General features: G+C 41.7%; 1 protein-coding gene across 3 annotated transcripts in view; it reads right to left on the bottom strand.

Annotated features, from left to right (window-relative positions):
* The window catches only part of LOC113171390 (ephrin type-B receptor 1-B), a 133,651-nt gene that overhangs the window by 79,795 nt on the left and 39,753 nt on the right, over positions 1-14,103 (bottom strand). For all 3 annotated transcript variants that reach the window (XR_003299701.1, XM_026373718.1, XM_026373717.1), the window contains exon 2: positions 12,296-12,360. Coding sequence is in view for 2 of the 3 variants with exons in the window: in XM_026373718.1 (XP_026229503.1) it covers positions 12,296-12,360 (65 nt within the window). In the remaining variant the exon portion in view is untranslated. The remainder of the gene's footprint in view (positions 1-12,295; positions 12,361-14,103) is intronic.

A 14,103-nucleotide genomic window follows, 5' to 3' on the forward strand; every position in this document is an offset into this window, starting at 1 on the left:
ATTTCTATGTGATGCAACAGCTTGGCTCGCGGATTTATTCGTCCACATTTCCCTCCACCATCAATGATCCAACTAGCTGTAGGCGAGAAGTTAATGAGGTCTATAGTGGAATGAGTGGGCCTCCAGTCAGTTCATGTTTCTTGTGTGCCTATATCTCCTGGTGCTTCCTCCTTCTTGTGACCTTTAACGCCCCAGCTGCTCAATTAGGCCTAATGGAGAGGAGAAGACATGAACTCTCCACACACGCAACGACTGGTCAATAGAATTACCAAAATGATTCAGAATCTGTAAATAATAAGTCGATAAAATTACAAGAATTACATGAAACACAGGCATCAAATGTGTGGTTAAAGTATGAGATTAAAATGATTCTGCCCACAAAGTACATAGGCATGTCTGGAGAAAACAAAGAAGGTTTGGGTCAGATGGAGAGAAGGAGAGGGAGGAGGGAGAAGACACGTGGGGAACAGTGACACTGCTGACATGATAAACGAGTTTACAAAAATTCTGAGGTGCAAATTAAAGCCTTTTTTCACCGCTGTTCCCTCTGTGGCCACTCCGTTCTAGTCTTCTCCCCTCTCCCCTCTTTTCTCATCTCTGCACCGTAATGACCATTCATCAGCATTACAGGAACCTGTCCCTTTCAGCACTGCCTGTTCATTAATACAGCCAGCCCTAGGCTGCTCTGCACTCGTCTGCTCCAGTCTAGGGGGGGGGTCCTCACTGCCCCTCATCTAGCCAAATGACCGCCATCTTTCATGGCAGAGAAGGGCTCGAGGCGTCTCAGATAATACCCGTCTGAGATCTGTCCAGAAATTCATTGGGTCATATAATAATGAACTACAATTTTTATATTTCCTCCTGGGTGGATATTCAGCATCATCATGGCACCAAAGACAAACAAAACTATTACACATAAAGTATATAAGTTATTTAACTGAAATCAAACTTTGCAACTCTGTTTCATCTTATCCTTTTGGTGCTGTTTGTGTTGAAAACATTTGCTAACTCTTGAGTATTAAGACTGGTATCTGTTCTGTGGCACCACTGAAATTCATGTTACAAATACTTTTGAGAAGCAAACAGTATCTGTTTCTATAGTTAATCAATTCTAGGTTTCCTATTTCTTTTTCAAGACCTTTTACATCATTTAAATCAAATCTCTCCTGCCCGACTCCACAACACCTCTCTGACCTTGCCAGAGAAGAGCGAAAAAAGGAAAGCATCATCACCTGTCACCTTACTGATAATGGAATTCCCTGGTCTTTGCATCTATTTCCTTTTCAAGGATGTGTGTATAAAATAACACCGTTAGTTCTGTGTCGTGTATATTTAATCCATGTGCTATGGACCTAAGTGCTGGTGTATCTTGCAGGCGTGTATCCTTCAAATCGGCTCAAGGTGAAAAAAGTTTTATTTATGTATTTCCTCTTTTGCTTTACCACGCCACATGTTTTCCCTTTTATGGTTCTCTAGAGCCTGACTGAGCTGTAGTGCAACTGAAATCCTACTACAGTAAAGACAGAAAGAAGACAGTGGGTACATGGGATATACATGTAAAACTGATTAGACTGCTCACTGAGGAGAGACTTTATGTGTCTCTATAAGGTCAACCCCTGCAGCAATTAGTTTTACCGTACACATTTTTACATCCCTGTATCCATATTACTAATGTCACTGAACATAAACCTTGTTGCTGACGAAGCACCAGACATATTGTCTCTCTACACAACGCTCAGTTTAATGTCAACCAAATGTATGCATTGTCTCCACCCTAATAGCTTTTGCATTTGCCACTAATACAGGAGACACACTTCTCCTGCCCCTGACAGTCAGGTGTAGCCACTGTGTTTGTCATTATGGCTGCTCTGGTTTATGGGCAGTAGCGAGGAGATGGAGGATCTATGGATTTACAGAGCACTTAATGTTTGTGTTAATGACCAGTCACAGCCAGCTGAGCTGGGGAAGAGCGGGAGGAGAGAAAGAGACAGAGTGATGGATAAAAGAAAAACACAGGAGTGAAGAGAACTCAAGGAGAAGGAGAGGCAGTAATATATTCTGGCTGATGTTCCCCTTCCCACAGCCTCAGTCTGCTGCCATCATGCCATCGATACTCTTCCCTCAAAAAGGCCATTCATCACATTGATCTCCTGCCATTACCTTCAAAGGCTAAAATAACACAGAGCAGCCCAGATGTCCACAGCCTTGCTCTGGAGGACTACTGCATCCAACAATAAGCTAGGGACATCAGAGTCCCAGTCACAGAGCTGAGAGAACTAACCTATCAGAACACGGATGTAAGATGTAACACCTGTGGACAATAACGGGACAAATGGGCTGGACTAATAAGTCATTTGGAGCAGACGAGATGGGAATAGGACAGGAACTGTAAGATTCCAGTCAGCCTTGTACCGATTTAACAAAACCTACAGGGAATAGGTCTGATCTGAAAATAGTACTAAAGGCATATAGCCCTTTCGCACTGCAGGAACTTTTTCCTGGAGCTCACTTTTAACTGAACCTAGATTCTAATGCATGCATCTTTCAAAGGTCCCTACACTGCGGGTTATACCTTCTGATGACCAAGGACCTATCAGGGTGAAATACAAGCCTTGAAGCTGCACCAACTTATTTACAGAACGCATTCATGCAGTGAATGCCAGTAGAAATAAGGTTAGAAATAGGAGTCAGCACTTATTATCATTAAACAATTTAAACATTTGAACGATTGTCAACTTTTTGATGATTGTAAAAAGAGAATGATTGATTGAATGAGTAAGTCTAATGCTATTGCATACAAAAAAACTCAAACATAAACAAGACTGTGCAAAAAGGACCTGGGTCCTCTCTCGGGTTCTATTTTTCCTGGGATTAATTGATGGAAGCAGGCCAGTACAGTAGTTGCCAAAAATGTAATTGAGGAAAAAGTATGAGCAACATAACTCCTGTTCTGATGTACTCTACCTCTACCCTCAATCATAGAAACCACCCAAAACACTTGGCAGCAAAAAGGTCTTATTGCAGCCTAAGCTTAACTACACACATAAAGATTGGTTTTGACTACTTTTAGCTCATCATTTGACCTCAGTCAACTCACACGAGAGAGAGACTTGAATAGAGAAGCATCTACTGGGCTGATCTTTAGCCTCCAGTCTGCCGCCTGATCCTTTGTGGAGTCACGCTCACACAAAGTACTTTTCAAATCTATCAGCACAAGTTAATACAGCTGATGCTCAGATACACTGAATACAGATGATGAAGCTGAGAGCATGTCCACATTTAAAGCTCCTCAGTATAGAAAGGTCTACAAAATGCCACGCAAATAGTAAATGAACACTTGGCAACTGTTTCTTGAATGTCCATCAAAATTCCCATTACTCAGTCTGACAATGGACTTTTACAGCAGGACCCAAGGCAAGAAATGTATTAAAATAGTAGACAGCCGTGGCCAAACGGAACCGCTCCACCGCCACCCTGTTATCCTCAACTTTGTGCCTGACTACACTCTGCTGATGCAGTTTACAACTGATTTCCGGTGCCCTTTTCAGTTAACATATCCGACTTTGAACTTATCCTTCAAAGAAATAAAGTTGATAGGAAAGGTTCCCTTAGTTTTCACGTTCCCCAAAGAATTCTTTGAACAGATTGTTTTTAACGTGGTGTTTCCACCGGGTTTTGTGTTCACGTCTGTAAACCCAAGAGGAATGGCTGCCACATTTGTTGAGCACTTTTTTGCCCAAGAGTTGTCTGCTGCTGTCCTGCATCTATCAATGCAAGACTAAAACATGTGGGTGGAGGCAAGCAGGAGATTGCTTTTCATACTACAGGCTTGGGATGGACATTTCAATAATGAGTCTATTTGTTATTCATGACAACACAACACTGTACTGAGGCAGGGAAAAATATACCTACAGAATCCATTTTTTAAATAATTAGCCGTGAATAAATCCACATTTAAAGAGCTGTCTTTTGATAAGAAGAGAGAAGAAAAGAAAGAGGAATGGCACACATGCAGGTGAAATTCACATTGACAGATTTGTAAAGGCCAAGGTCTCAGAAGGACGGTGGATTATAGCTGGACATGAAAAGCTGAGATAGGGACTGAACTCTTTATACCCTTGCTGAAAGATGCTCTTCTCATTTTGCAAAGCTCACCGCCGACAGTAATCACAACCCAGATAGCTTTTTCCTTCCTAAGGCTGTTTCCAATCCCTCTGACTTAATGAGGATATTTGCATTTCAACCTTTTGGGTCTGTTCCTTGAAGTCAATACAATGGACATGTCATATAAAGCAACAGTTGGTTTGCTTTGGTAACAATAACTGCAGCTACATTAACTCACATTCCCGTACAAAGTTTGAGACGCACGCTGACAGTCTCTTATAAATTCACATTTTCTGAAAGCCATGCCTCATATTTCACCTCACACACACACACGAGCACACAAACACACACGAAACCAGACTGCAGCCTCTAAAATATGCAGTGGCATGATTGCTATTATCATTTCTGATCAGCTGTGTTATTGAATGAGGGCTGGTGTCAGGCCAGTTGCATGGGAATGATTATTTTGCGGGGCATCTGAGGCCTAGTTCCGCCTGGCTGAATGTGATGGATGGGGAGGAAATGGTGATGCCTCAAACACTCCTAGTCCTGCCAGATCTCAGCCACTCTATAATTACAGTCACACAGTTTGACTGAGCCCAAATAGAACTCTGTCCATCTGCATCAGAAAAAGACCAACTGAAGATCTGCTGCCTGCCTACACCCAGGCCCCAATCAATATATTTATTGAACTGAAATGGGAGTTAATGTTGATGTTACTGAGCAGAACAACTACTAAAGCCTGGTTTTGATTTGTTGGTACTGGTGGTTTCCATACCAAACATTGTCTGAATGTGTTTACTGTCTGAGTTATATGCTGTGTTGACAGATTATTTGCAATTTGGCCTCATTACATAGTCCCAAATGTCTTTGAAACGCCTTTTTCTTAGATCCTAAAATTGATGCACATAATGTGGCATCATGCTGCAGCATTCAAGTGAACAATCCACCCAGGCAGAGCACTCTCCCGATCCTCCATCCAACTTTAGCGGTATCATTATTAACACTGGCTTTGAAGCAGCAGCCCGTGTGCCGGAGTGAAGATGTTTTTAGAACGAGCCGATGGTGGACCGAGCCCTGTGTTGTTGTAGGTGTTCCTAAATCTCCTTCGACTGTTTACACTGAAGAGAGCAGCCTCAAACTGAACTAAATTGGAGTGTTTTATTCCACCCCTGAATAACTATATTTAAATGTTAACTGGAGGCAATTTATTCTCACAATTCCAACAGAAGATTTAAACAAAAAAAAAAAAAAATCTAATTATTGAGATGAAAATAATTCACAGAGATTGGTGGGTGGTGGGGCAATTATAATATGACTGATATAGGAAAGCAGAGAAAAATGAATTTCACAGATGATGCTGTTTTAAATAAATAGAATATGTATTGTACAACTATAAAACACATTTGTATTATATGTTCCTTTGAAAACTGGTATTCTATCTGCAGAATTTTGATTAAATCTATTCTGTCCGATGGTTTGATGTACTCTTGTAGATTTAAAAAATAAATAAATGTTATATATTATGGCATCATTATCACCATTTTGTACTACAGTGATGATTCTATGAGCTAACGGTGATCTATTGTTTAGTTAGATAATCAAAAATAAAAGAAAATGGTAATTTGTGCAGCTCTGTATGGAAAAAGGATTAAGCAGGTTTTAAAAATATATTTTCTTTATTTAGGTCAGTGGGAAAAAAATCGGTAAGCCTAAAAACAAAATGGTGAAAGCTTAAAATATACATAATGACAAGGCATGTAAAGAAAAAGGCAGAAAAAATAAATAATGTTTCCTGAGGAATTTTATCTCATCATGCACCTGGTAACACCCACTCAGACACCTTCAGACGCCGTCTTGACAGGGCTTTCAGTTACCAGTGGCAACATTACATTGAGTCACCCTGTGTAAAAGGCCCCAGCCATGTCTCTGCAACCTTATTTCTTGTGAAGGGTGATGAGGAGGAAGATGAAATGATTCACCATCACTGTGTCTACATATTGAAACTAGAGATGTGCCCCGACACACCGGATGGTATGTAAAGAGTAGAAAAGTCCAACAGAGGAAAAAGAATGGCAAGAAACTGAGAGCGAGCCACGGAGGAAATAGATGGAAGCGAAAGAGTGAGAGCTTAAATAATTTAGGGGGCGATGAGACGTAAAAATGATGAACAGAAAAGAAAATGCGATAACGAAGAGATAAAGAAGTGAGAGGAAAAAAAAACTGAGTAAAAGATGGGAAGCTGTCACCCTGCAGACTCTCTGACCCATATGGCCTAAGGCAAGGCCATTTAGGAACAAACTGCATAGAACCTGTCAAAAGGGGACAGGAGAATGGCAACGTATCAAGACTGGACACAGACTGGATGTAAAGGGGTCCCTGCCTATCCACATTCATGTGTGTGGGAGAGTCTCTGTGTGTGTGTATGTATAAAAATCCTGCAAAGCATGACACCTGACAGCCCTATCCTCGAACAGACACGGAGGTGAAGATGGAGGAAAAAAAAGAGAGTTTGAGCTCTGAGACAGACAAGAGGAAAGAAAAGCAGGGGGGGAAAGACATAGAAACAGACGTTGTGGGTAAAAAAGATTGAAGGGAAGAATGGGAAGATTTACTGCTATTTCTGCCAGGACTGCTGAAATAGCAAGTACTGAGGGTTCTGGGGTAGATACACAATAACTCCCACACACATAAGTCATACTCAGCTTCCAGTCACTCCTTCGAACTCCCCCAAAATTCCTACCAAATTGAGGATAGAGTCATTTCTCTTTTCTGTCTCCCCCTAGTTCTATCGCTTGGTTCTTTTATTAATCCTCGGTTCCTAATACATCCAAGAGAATTCTTACATGTGGAGTATGAAGGGGAAATCAACAGGAAGGTAATCAATAATTGAGGTAGCCACACGTTGTTTCATTTTCAAAGAAAATTCTGAAAATGTAAAGAAAAAAATAAAAGTAGTGTGGCACACAAACTCAAACCCGCCTCATCTCTCTCTCTCTCTCTCTCTCGTAATTATATTCTGTTTGTGTTACACACATACACTGTAATGATGTGCTCAGTCTGTAACTACATGGAGATGCTGCTGTCTTGGCCATGGCTGCTTTGCAAATGAGATTTTGTAGTAAATAAAAGACTTTAAACAAATGTTTGGAGCTAAAATATGATATGGGCGCAGTTCTACAGAAAAACGAAAACAAAAAGAAAAACCAACAGTCTGACAAAATAATGCAACAGACCCACATACATTGAGCTGAACGCACACAAGACAGACTGACAGGAAGCCATGGCTGCTCTGTGATCTAAGTGATTCGTTGTCTTACCATTCTAGTCGTCACGCAGAGAAGAGATGTCTGTGTCTGAGCTCAGAGCAAATTAAACTGGCTGGTTCCACATCTAAATCACACTCAATAACCGTGGAAGCAAAATGGAACAGCTCCCCGACTGGTTTGACAATGTCTGTTGTATATGCGCGTGCCTGTGTGTGTTTGCTCAAACGTGCACGTCCATTTAATTTCTTTTTTTAACCTGAGGGATTTCGAAATTGATATATGTGTGTGTGTGTGTGTGTGTGTGTGGATGTTTGAACATGTGCTCACGTCTGGAGTAAATTCATATACACGTGTGCACCTTCCATCAGTTTGTCCGTGTGTGTGTGTGTGTGTCTGTGTGTGTGTGTGTGTGTTGTGTGTGTATCCCCGTACTGAAGGCACTTCTTCTCACCTGGCTGCTGTAGCGCACATAGCATGACTCACTGTCGTTTTTCTCCTCTCATTCCATTTCAGCTCAGCCCCTGCAGGTTCAGAGTTCACCTCTATCTCTCTCTCTCGCTCTCGCTCTCCACCGCTCTCATTCGTCCTTTCTCTCTCTCTCTCTCTCTAACTCTTACTGTCTACATTCAATCAACCCCTTTCTCCTTCCTCTACCTTTTGGTCCTTGTCATTTTCCTTTTGCCCACTGACTTACTGTCTGTCTGTCTGTCAGGTTATGAATAATTAAGGTGCATTGACTGTGGTCAGCAGATGGCAGATGGTGAGATGGCTCTTATGGATCTATGCGTGCGCTTTTCGAAAGAACCGAGTGTACGCTGACACCTATCAAGTTGAGGCACACGGGAGATTTGCTCAAGCACAGAACGCAGTGGGAAAGCCAGGGGGCGGGGCACACCCGGTAACGCTGCTCCCACAGCAGCACCTGCGCTTGTAAACGCTCACGTATGCAGGTGCAGACGTGCAACAGCACAGTCAGACAGTTGAATTTATGCCTGAGCACACACGGGCCCACATGTGTACACACAAGTGTACAAAATAAACAGACATGTCAGCTTGTGCCACTGCGACGCAAGGACAGACGGATTTTTAGCCGAAGTTTCCTCTATATTTTTCTGCTTCCATCCCACTCTCTGTATCCTTTCTTGCCCGTTGTGCCCCCCCCCCATCATTTATCCCCTGCCCCCTTCTCTCCGCTCACTTGGCCGCACTCTTTAGCCCTCTCCTCCCCGAGCCCCTTACAACCACACCGGCCTGCCCTGTTCCGCCACGCTTGACAGAGCCCTCAGCCTCTGTCGGTGTTGACACCACCACCCTGCTGACCCCATAGCCCCATCCCCCAAGGCTCCCCTCTTAAAGCTTGGACCCTGTCTGTGACCTCGCAGAGTCACATGAGTTAACCCGAGCTCTGTTCCGCGCCCCCACGGCTGAATGTTTCGGGGATACAGAGCTGCCTTTTTTCAGTCGCGATCTCTTGCCCTCTTTCACTGTGGTTTCTCCTAATCCTTCCCTGGAACCCCCTTCCTGATCCTGCAGTCTCGACAGCCCCTTCACCATCACAACCACATTTCTCTTGTCCAGCTCCTCTCTCCTTCACTCAACATGCACTAATCCCATCCGCCCTCTCCTAAATGAAAGCACTTTTTTTTTTCTTTTTTGGTTCCCCCTTTATCTAAATCACTCAAGAATGATGCAGCAGAAATGTAAGATAATGAAACTCTGGTTTCTTTTATCTCAGAGTTTGGAATTCCTTAGTGTGTGTGTGTGTGTGTGTGTGTCCACTAAGCACCTTTTCTTTTTCAGGCTTCCAACAACCTTTTAACCTTAATTTCTTTTTACTATTCCAATGAATGAGTAATGTTGGAGTTAACATTTGAACTGTTAACTCTGGGATAGGCTCTGTAATTGATTTACTGAAATGTAATGTATGCAATGGTTAAAATGTTTAGTTTTATATCAAGCCGAACTGAGGATTGAATCATTGTTGAAAACATGCTTCAGAGCAATTACAGATAATATTTTTATTTACTCTGCTTCAGTGCTGACTCAGTGTTACTTTTCCTGTTTAGCTATTTTTCTCATGCATGTAAAAGTCCATTAGAAACCCTGTTGAGAGTATAAACCCCAACGAAATCATTTATCTCTGGCAAATATCTAGTTGCATTAACCTATGTATCAGTTAGCCTGATAGAGAAAATCTGGTTTAACATTTAGATGTTTCAGAAACCAGGTTAGTGTTGAAAGATGAGAATGATCCCAATAGTTTTATGTCTGTGAAGTATCTCAGTTATTCAGTCATTTTAAGTACATGTAAATGTACTTTAGTGAGACCTGTGTGTGTGTGTGTGTGTGTGTGTGTGTGTGTGTGTGTGTGTGTGTGAGATTGCCTGCTCTGTCACATTGCTGCATGGCAAGGTCAGGGGGCATTTTGCCTTTGCGGAGCTCCATATTTTATTTATCATGGGCTAAGTGAGTGCGTGACAGGAAGACAGAGAGTGAGAGGGAGCAAGAGAGAGAGAGAGAGACAGAGAGAAAGAAAGACAGGGAGAGTGAAGTATGCAAAAGCGAAAGAACGACTATATCCAAATGAAATGTAACAAAAAGCCTGAGCAAAAGAACACAGTATGAAAGAATATTGTCATGTTGTACACATCTGTTTACTTTCAGAGCTCAGTTACACGTTCACATGGCCAACTCTGATACGTCCTCGTGTTTTCGGCACTGGAACTAATTATGGTGCTTCTCTAATCCTTCAAAATTAACTCTTCAGGTCAAGCCGGCATAAAAACATATCACTATACACAAATGCACATTTTATGAACTCCAGAAGGAGAGGTTATTAAAGGAATTTAATTAGATGTATCGAATTACACAGGGACAAGAATACCATGTGTGACTTCTGTGTGGTTGTGTGTGATTAAGACACACTAATCAGGGCCACAAGAAGAAGCCACTAAGCTGTTGACTATAGACACAAATACACAACCACTGGTCAATATAACACAAATCTATACAGCAGTTTTTACAGGTTTTAAGTTAAAGGTTAAGATTAAGGTGACATTTCTACTATATCTTTTCATTAGCAACACTCTTAAATACATTTTACAATACATATCATTAAATGCTGTGTTTTCAAATGACCCACATAATATACTAACCACTAACAAAGTGCAGCCATCACAGAGAAGTGTTAAGCAATATTCTGAAACTGCGCAGGTTTAAAAACATGTTAACTCGGTATGTGTATGTGTAAAAGTGTGAGAGAGTGAACGTGCACATTTCTACACACTCACAATCCACCAACAAGGTCATGGCAGCTGCGTAGCGGGCTAAGTTCTACCAGTGAGCAAGATGAGTGTATTCTCCCTACAGCAGATCTCTCCCTTCCTGAACCTTTACAACAGGAGTAGCTTAAAAATCTTTGCTCAACACAGACAAGAGGCTCTGTGTGCCTGGAGGCTTGCTGAACCGAACAGGCTTTGATGGAAATAGCATTGTAGATGTCTCTACTCAGTACTTCTTACTGGATATTTTCTCTTCACAGAGAAAAAAATGTGACAATGTGAAGCTGATCCATACAAAAAAAAGAAATCATGTTTATTCTTTTGCATATTATGCACAGTAAGCAGGATGAGATTGTCATGTGTTGATCAAACTAAACCCTAAGCATTAAGGGCAAAAGCACCATGTGTAAGATGTCTCATGTATAAGAACTCTCTATAAGAATTTCAATTAACTGTATAAAAATAATATATTATGTCATTCACATTTTATTACTAGTTTATTTATATTTAGGGATCACAGCTTGTAGTCATTGCATTATATGTAAAAAGAAATGCCGCCACTGATCCACTGCCAAATTCTACTTGGCATAAAACATTGTTTTGCTGGGTGAGAACTTTAATATACACTTTATTTTTAAGGTTGATTGTTTTTTTTTATTAATACCAGTACAAGATGATACCAAGCCAAAGCCCAAGCTATGCAATCCAGTAAAAGTGACTGTGTACATGTTAACACGCATATACACACACACGTAGTGGCAAACGTATATAATGTAAACACTATGATCCAGGTTTAAGGTTGTTTCCGTTAGCACTCCTTCGGGGTGACAAAAAAAAGTGGGCTGCCACGGTCTCCAGTGTTTTAACAGAGCCAGAGCTCAATTCAAGAGCAATAAAGTCTTCCTTTACACGCGTGTAAAATGCCTCATAAAGACCCAAAGACCCAGAAAATGCAGGAAAGAGTCATTGTCTTTCCTGGATGGCTCCTACCAGATTCATGCGAACAGTGTGGGGCTATGGAGCTTTTCATTGAATTATTGAATTGCAGCACTGAGGACGAGGTCTTAAAATTGTCTTTAGGTCCATTAATGTAATAGGGCAATCATACCTCTGATACTGTGATTCTTTCAAAGAAAGAAAAAAAAAAAAAGTTCCTGTTCCCATTCGGATTCCTTTCATGTGCATGAAACTACCTGAAAGTTGAAAATAGTTCCCTTAAAATCTGAAAAGAGCCCTGAGCGTTTCTATCCTCTTAGCTCCTCCTCCCCTGTTTCATCCTAATACCTCCACTTCCCTGCATAAATGTGTCATTACAGTATCATTATGTCTATGGTATCCCCCCCCCAGCCTCCATTTACAGAGACTTAGGTACTGTGTTCTGGGGCTTACGTGGGCCCATTATGTCATTAAGCCATTATGAGGCAGGACAGAGAGAAAATAATACCCATAATAGGAGCTACATTGGGCACTGCTTAAATCTATACTTCCATCCTGCCTGCCTCACTGCCTATTTATCTGTCTGACAGTAGATCTGTATGTTTCATGTTACACACCGCCCTGCCAGGCTATCTGCCTCACAATAGAAAGACAAACTTTGGAAACTGTTTTCATCAGTATGCGTATGTGATCTGACCGACTTACCCCAGAATTAGGATATGCTGTCCACCCCAGTTCAGCTGTGGCCACCCGAGTGTCCATCACAGTCTCTGCAGAGAAAGAAAAGGAGGTAGAGAAAAGGGACACGCAGTGGTTAGCCTCCAGAAAGCTATTTTGAGCATCGTTCAACAGAACTGTGCTGCATTCAAGCACCAATGATCATTTGACACTATCATCAATGAACATAAAGGAGATGAATCCTTTATGGTGTTTCATCCATCTCTGCTAGACGTCTGCTAAGACAAGATACATGGAGAAAAAAAAAAAGCCTTGAGTCTTGCTAGAAGAAATGTCTGAGGGCCTCTGTCATGCTGGTAAATGCTGAGCTTTGTATTGTGTTTGCTCTGTGAGAGAATGAAACTACATTAAATGCATCCTGCCTTTGTTTGTGTGTGTGTCTGTGTGTGTGTCTGTGTGTGTGTGTGTATAAATGTATTTGCATGGCATGTAGACTCTTAAAAAAAAAAATCAACAAAAAAACCCCAACTGGTTATTTTTATACTTCTGTGTGTTTGTGTGTGTGAAACACTCTAAGGCTTGTGCGGCTGTGTGTGCGAGTGCTGAACTTTGTCACACTGTTTACCCAAAGAAAGAGGCTGCACAAGTGCAGAGAGAGTGCCCCAAAGGCCAAGCCATTCTAGTTTGTTTACTCCTAGTGGGGACTTTCCCAGAAAACAAGCATGACAGATGTCCTAGGTACTTTTTGTGTCAATTATTCTCAACCCCTTTATGTCTTCAGGAAAATGAATACATTTCCGAGGCATGCAGTGAGAAGGGGTGAGATGTATAATGTTTCTCTAAACCAGTTCTGAACATTGACACAAAATCTCAAGGTGTGCCTTAGATAACTATATGGTACACAGATTATGTTGCAAACAAAACTCAGGCAATAAAAAGTCCCAACGTTAGAGAAGAGTTCAATCGATTAAGACTGCTTCGCTCTTGTATTACACGAGGTGTCACATCGGGCACCACATCTATGAACACAAGAACACAAAGATTACCCATTCTCTCTTGACCTCTCTCCTCCTGTTAATCCTTTGTGACACACTATAGACAAATACGTCTAGCAGCTTACCAGAGAAGTTTGTCGTCTCTGTTTTGATTTATATCTGCCTTGTTGGCACACTGAATCTGGAAACCTGATATACTGGCGCTCCAGGAAAGAAGAGAAAAGTATGGCGGTTATCACAAACCACTGGCTTCACACACTCACATAGATTTATAGAGTGATGAGCTGGGTGACACGTTGGTCTAAGCCGTGCAATGATAGATTCATAATTTCCCCTGTTAACCGACAGTTTATTTTCTGGCCTAAACCCTTTTATCTTATTGAAACCGTCCATCTTATTTTATGTTTTTTCACATGTCCTGCCAGAACATGCCCTCAATTGTGTTTGCCATTGCCAAACAGATAAAAACAGAAGCGCGAATGACATATCTGGATGATGATCTGAAGTAGATAAACAGGATGTGAGGGAATTTTCTGAGGAGCTGCGTTTGCTGTTCCGTTCGTTTGGACATCATCCACTGCCACAGCAAACAGTTGGCTAGCAACACCCACATGTGTTGTTGATAAGGGAGAAATCTCACTCTGATTACATGCAAAGACACAACGCTGGCCTTGTTCAAGGAGAGGCTCCAGCATGCAGCTCCCTGCCTTTACCTACTCACACACACACACCCGCAGCTGTTGCTTATTTGGAATCGCACTGAACTTGCAGTGATTTAAAAATCATTTCAAATGATGGAGCACTCATAGCCCGTCGTCTGCGGTTCAAGTGGTCTTAGTA

This window comes from Anabas testudineus, chromosome 17 (assembly GCF_900324465.2).
Source record: "Anabas testudineus chromosome 17, fAnaTes1.2, whole genome shotgun sequence".
NCBI classification, from domain to species: domain Eukaryota; kingdom Metazoa; phylum Chordata; class Actinopteri; order Anabantiformes; family Anabantidae; genus Anabas; species Anabas testudineus.